This window comes from Lactuca sativa, chromosome 5 (assembly GCF_002870075.4).
Source record: "Lactuca sativa cultivar Salinas chromosome 5, Lsat_Salinas_v11, whole genome shotgun sequence".
Classification (NCBI taxonomy): domain Eukaryota; kingdom Viridiplantae; phylum Streptophyta; class Magnoliopsida; order Asterales; family Asteraceae; genus Lactuca; species Lactuca sativa.
In genome coordinates this window covers 259,989,551-259,993,215 of record NC_056627.2, presented here as the reverse complement: position 1 = coordinate 259,993,215, position 3,665 = coordinate 259,989,551, and the positions used below count along the sequence as shown (strand labels likewise).

Here is a 3,665-nt window from a genome sequence, read left to right as displayed (position 1 = left end):
CCCCTTGTGACAGGGAAGGTCAGGCATCTTTTTAGGCCGTTAAGACTCTCCATATTTAGTAGTGGATAATATGCATTGAATGGCATGTGAATTGTGATTATATCTCGCTTCTTGAAAATGCCCATTTATCGTTTTTCTTAAACCTTTCATTCAATGATATTGAGCGGATCTTTTCCCATTTGTTTTTCTATTTTGATTGAATTTCTATGTTTTGTTTTTCTATTTTGATTGAATTTCTATGTTTTGTTTTTCTATTTTGATTGAATTTCTATGTTTTGGTGCTAAACATGCGCGAAATATACCGGAATCTAACAAGTAACAAATACAACATGCATTCAAGATTCGCAACTTGATAGATACATTTATTTTGTTGATAAAAGATAATACAATCCACATAAACAAACAAACAAACAAATGTTATCAAATAGTGTCTAGGAATGAAGGAATATATACAAAATACATGATACAGATAGAGACACGAATCCCTTACTTAATGTACATGTTCACCATCATAAATCATAAGTCATAATCCTCCTCCTTGTGTGACAATGATAAAAGCTCCACGAGTTCCATTCTATACTCCAACCCTCTCAGATAATGTCCCACCAGCATGCACCTTAAGTTAACATATTATATTTTGTTATATACTTTAAATAAATTAATTAATCCAAAACACATTAAAAAAAAAAGATATATAAAGTAAAGAGGGGTAACCAAAAGAGTAGTCGAGCTAGATAGTCCCTAGTCAAAGAAACAAGGGGCTGAAATTGAATAGAAGTGTTCTCCTTCTCTCTCTCCTTCTCCACAACATCATGATCATGATCATGATCACTGCTTCCAATTCCAATTGAAGTTTGTGATTGTGAATGCATTTTGGGTGAAAGTGTTGCAAGAAGACCATGAACAATCGAATGAATTGTTTCTTTCAGGTCTGCAGATGTTGGTTCTGACAGCTCAGCCACCTGTTGTTACTTAAATAATAATAATAATAATAATCACTCACAATTCACAAATATAAAAACCTTTTCATGAAACAATTATAACCTTTTCTGGTTGTAAAGATCTTAAGTAGTCCAACAATTCATTCTTTTCTTCCCCGACAAACTGTTGCATCTGCAGAGCTGCATTCTTCCTCTTCACCTCATGAAGCTCCTGGAATCGTTAACAAATTTTTCATTTTAAGTCAAAGGGTATTTTGGTCATTTGGTAGTTAGTAGTCAATAGTCATTAGTCATTACCTTTTTGACAGAAAACAAACGGGATTGCAGCTTCAAGATATATTGTTGAACTTCAGGGGTCATTTCACCAAAATCTGGAAACTCGGGTGGATTTTCACTAGTTTCTTCAGATTTATGTGTATTTGTTGTTATACTGTTGTGTATTAATTTTGAATCTTCAATTCCAATTGTCTGCTTATGATCTGTAGTTTCTTCATATGTGTCAAAGTTTCTCTCCAAACACAGCCTATATTCAGCATTCCTCAATGTATACCTGCAATACAACAATTTTAAGTTCCTAAAAATGAATATAAAGATTAAAAAAAAAAAGTAAAGAAGGGTAATTAGTAATTACCCAGTCATTAAAGAAGAAACCAATAATTTGGAAAGTGGTTTCCATAAAGCTTCAATTAAGACTTGAAATTGGTCTGAAGGTAGAAGTCCCAACATTCCTGATATGGTCCTCTTCATGGCATCAATGGTGGTAGGTGGAACATCTCTTTGGATAATGCTCACATCCAATGGCTCTATTTCTTGAATCAATTTCAAGAGCATCGATTTCTAGTAGGAATATGCAATAGTCACTTCTTTTATTTATTTATATAAGTATATAATAATTACATATGTATCATAAAATGACATATGTTAACATTTTGAATAGATGAGGACATGGGGTTAAATGTTTAGTTGTTTGAAAAAAGGTTTTTCATTGGAGAAGATTTGTAAAGATGGATTTTTGATTTGGAAAAAGTCAAAAGTCATTGAATAGGTTAGTTAGGTTAGACTTTTTGCATGTTCTAAATTTGGTATTCCAAATCAAGTGCCAAATTCAATCTACATCAAAGCATATACCTTTCCCACACCAGATTTACATAAGAGTCAATTACATTTATCTAACATCACATGTTCCAGGATCATTTAAGCTGCAAAACCTTCCAAAAAATGACAATACCCTCAAGATTTAGTAGACTGATGGCAAACTTTCTGCAAGCAATGATCTTTTGAGTTTTGATCACTGTTAGATCATGGATTTTGAGTCATTTGGCCATAAAGTGGCCACAATCACTTGGTAATAGTTTGAATCCTTATTATAAAGAGGCAAAGTGGTTCTCAATAACTGCCTGAGCTAATATGAATGTTCATAAACATACTATTGGATGAGCATGGAGAAGAAAGCTGAGCTAGATGTTTGTTCTTTAGGTAAATTTGGCACTAGCCTATTATATTAAAATTAAATTCAAGTCCATTAGTACTAACTTGGGTAAAAAACCATGCACTTACCATCCAATTTGGCCTTTGATTCTTCCCATTGAAAAGTATGATCCCTCAACAGTTCTTAATTACTACACTTAATTCAATCTAATCCCACCAAGAAATTCAGCTAGTATTTAATCATGAAGTAAATCTTATGTAATGCAATTGAAACAAGTAAGTGGTGAAGAAGTTATAAATAAAGCAAGGTATCGATCACAAAAGCAAAATACTGATTTAGCTCTTGGTCAGTAACCTACTCGATTAAGCCAACTAAAATCACCAAATTCTGAAACGTCTTAGCAATTTAAGACTCAATTGATCCAATCCAGTCAACCAATACGTGCAATTCAATAACTTAAATAACAAAACTAACCTTTGAGCGTGAATCCCCTTCATGTGCCCTAATCCCATCCGACGAAGCAAAAACTAGGGTTTTCACGTTTATCAAATCTTTGGGAGCTCGGCGAAAAGAAACGCTTGGAAATGATACGGACTGATTACGACGAAGAGCGAGTGAAGAAGAAGAAGAAGAAGAAGAAGAAGAGAGAGGAGGGCGAGAAGAAGCACACGAGAGAAAAGAGGCGACAAAGGCTGCCATTAACAGACACCCTTATGCACTCTCTTTCCTACCACTTGTTGAATCTGTGTGCAGCGTTGAACACAGTCATGATATATAGCGACGATAAAAGTATTGGAAACGAACGACATGAACCGAACAAAGGAAACACGGTGATCAGGATTTTCGTGGGAGCAAAGCGTCGAACAGTTGGAGTGGGAGGGGAATCGTTCCATAAGATAAGATTACAGTTATGGGCTGGGCTTATGGGGTTGGTGAAACTTTTCTTTATAATTAGGCTATACTTATCAGCCCAAATAATATCATTTTATTTAGTATAATTATAGTTTAGTTCTAGTTGTTGATTTCTTGGAAGAAAAATTGTAAATAGTATTTTTATCTAAAATCAACTTGTGGTATACCCGTTTAACCGATGTAAAGATCGATTTTACTTTCTTTTAAAACATCCTATTTTTATTTGTTCCCATTATAACATTGTGTTATGTCAGATCTACCGATAAACAAAAATCAAAATTAATACCAAAAAATTGGCAATGAAGCTTAAATTCACCATCATAATTTTCAAATTACAAATTCATCATAAAATAAAAAGGACAGAAATCTCAAAAGAAAGACCT

The 3,665-nt window shown here is 33.6% G+C and overlaps 1 protein-coding gene across 1 annotated transcript; it reads right to left on the bottom strand.

Annotated features, from left to right (window-relative positions):
- Positions 1 to 309: 309 nt before the first annotated feature.
- Positions 310 to 3,254, bottom strand: LOC111877173 (uncharacterized). Its single transcript, XM_023873702.3, has 6 exons — positions 2,845 to 3,254; positions 1,573 to 1,778; positions 1,239 to 1,491; positions 1,045 to 1,152; positions 715 to 962; positions 310 to 616 (listed from the first exon to the last, which is right to left on the bottom strand). Exons 1-6 carry the CDS (start codon positions 3,067 to 3,069, stop codon positions 517 to 519), a joined length of 1,140 nt encoding a protein of 379 aa, XP_023729470.2. The 5' UTR covers positions 3,070 to 3,254; the 3' UTR covers positions 310 to 516.
- Between the last annotated feature and the right edge of the window lie 411 nt (positions 3,255 to 3,665).

Coding starts and splice junctions, on each gene's coding strand:
- LOC111877173 (XM_023873702.3), bottom strand. CDS start 3,069: ATGGCAGCCTTTGTCGCCTCTTTTCTCTCGTGTGCTTCTTCTCGCCCT. Junction 1,779..2,844: donor AAGGGGATTCACGCTCAAAG/GTTAGTTTTGTT, acceptor TATTCCTACTAG/AAATCGATGCTCTTGAAATT. Junction 617..714: donor CTAGCTCGACTACTCTTTTG/GTTACCCCTCTT, acceptor TGTTAACTTAAG/GTGCATGCTGGTGGGACATT.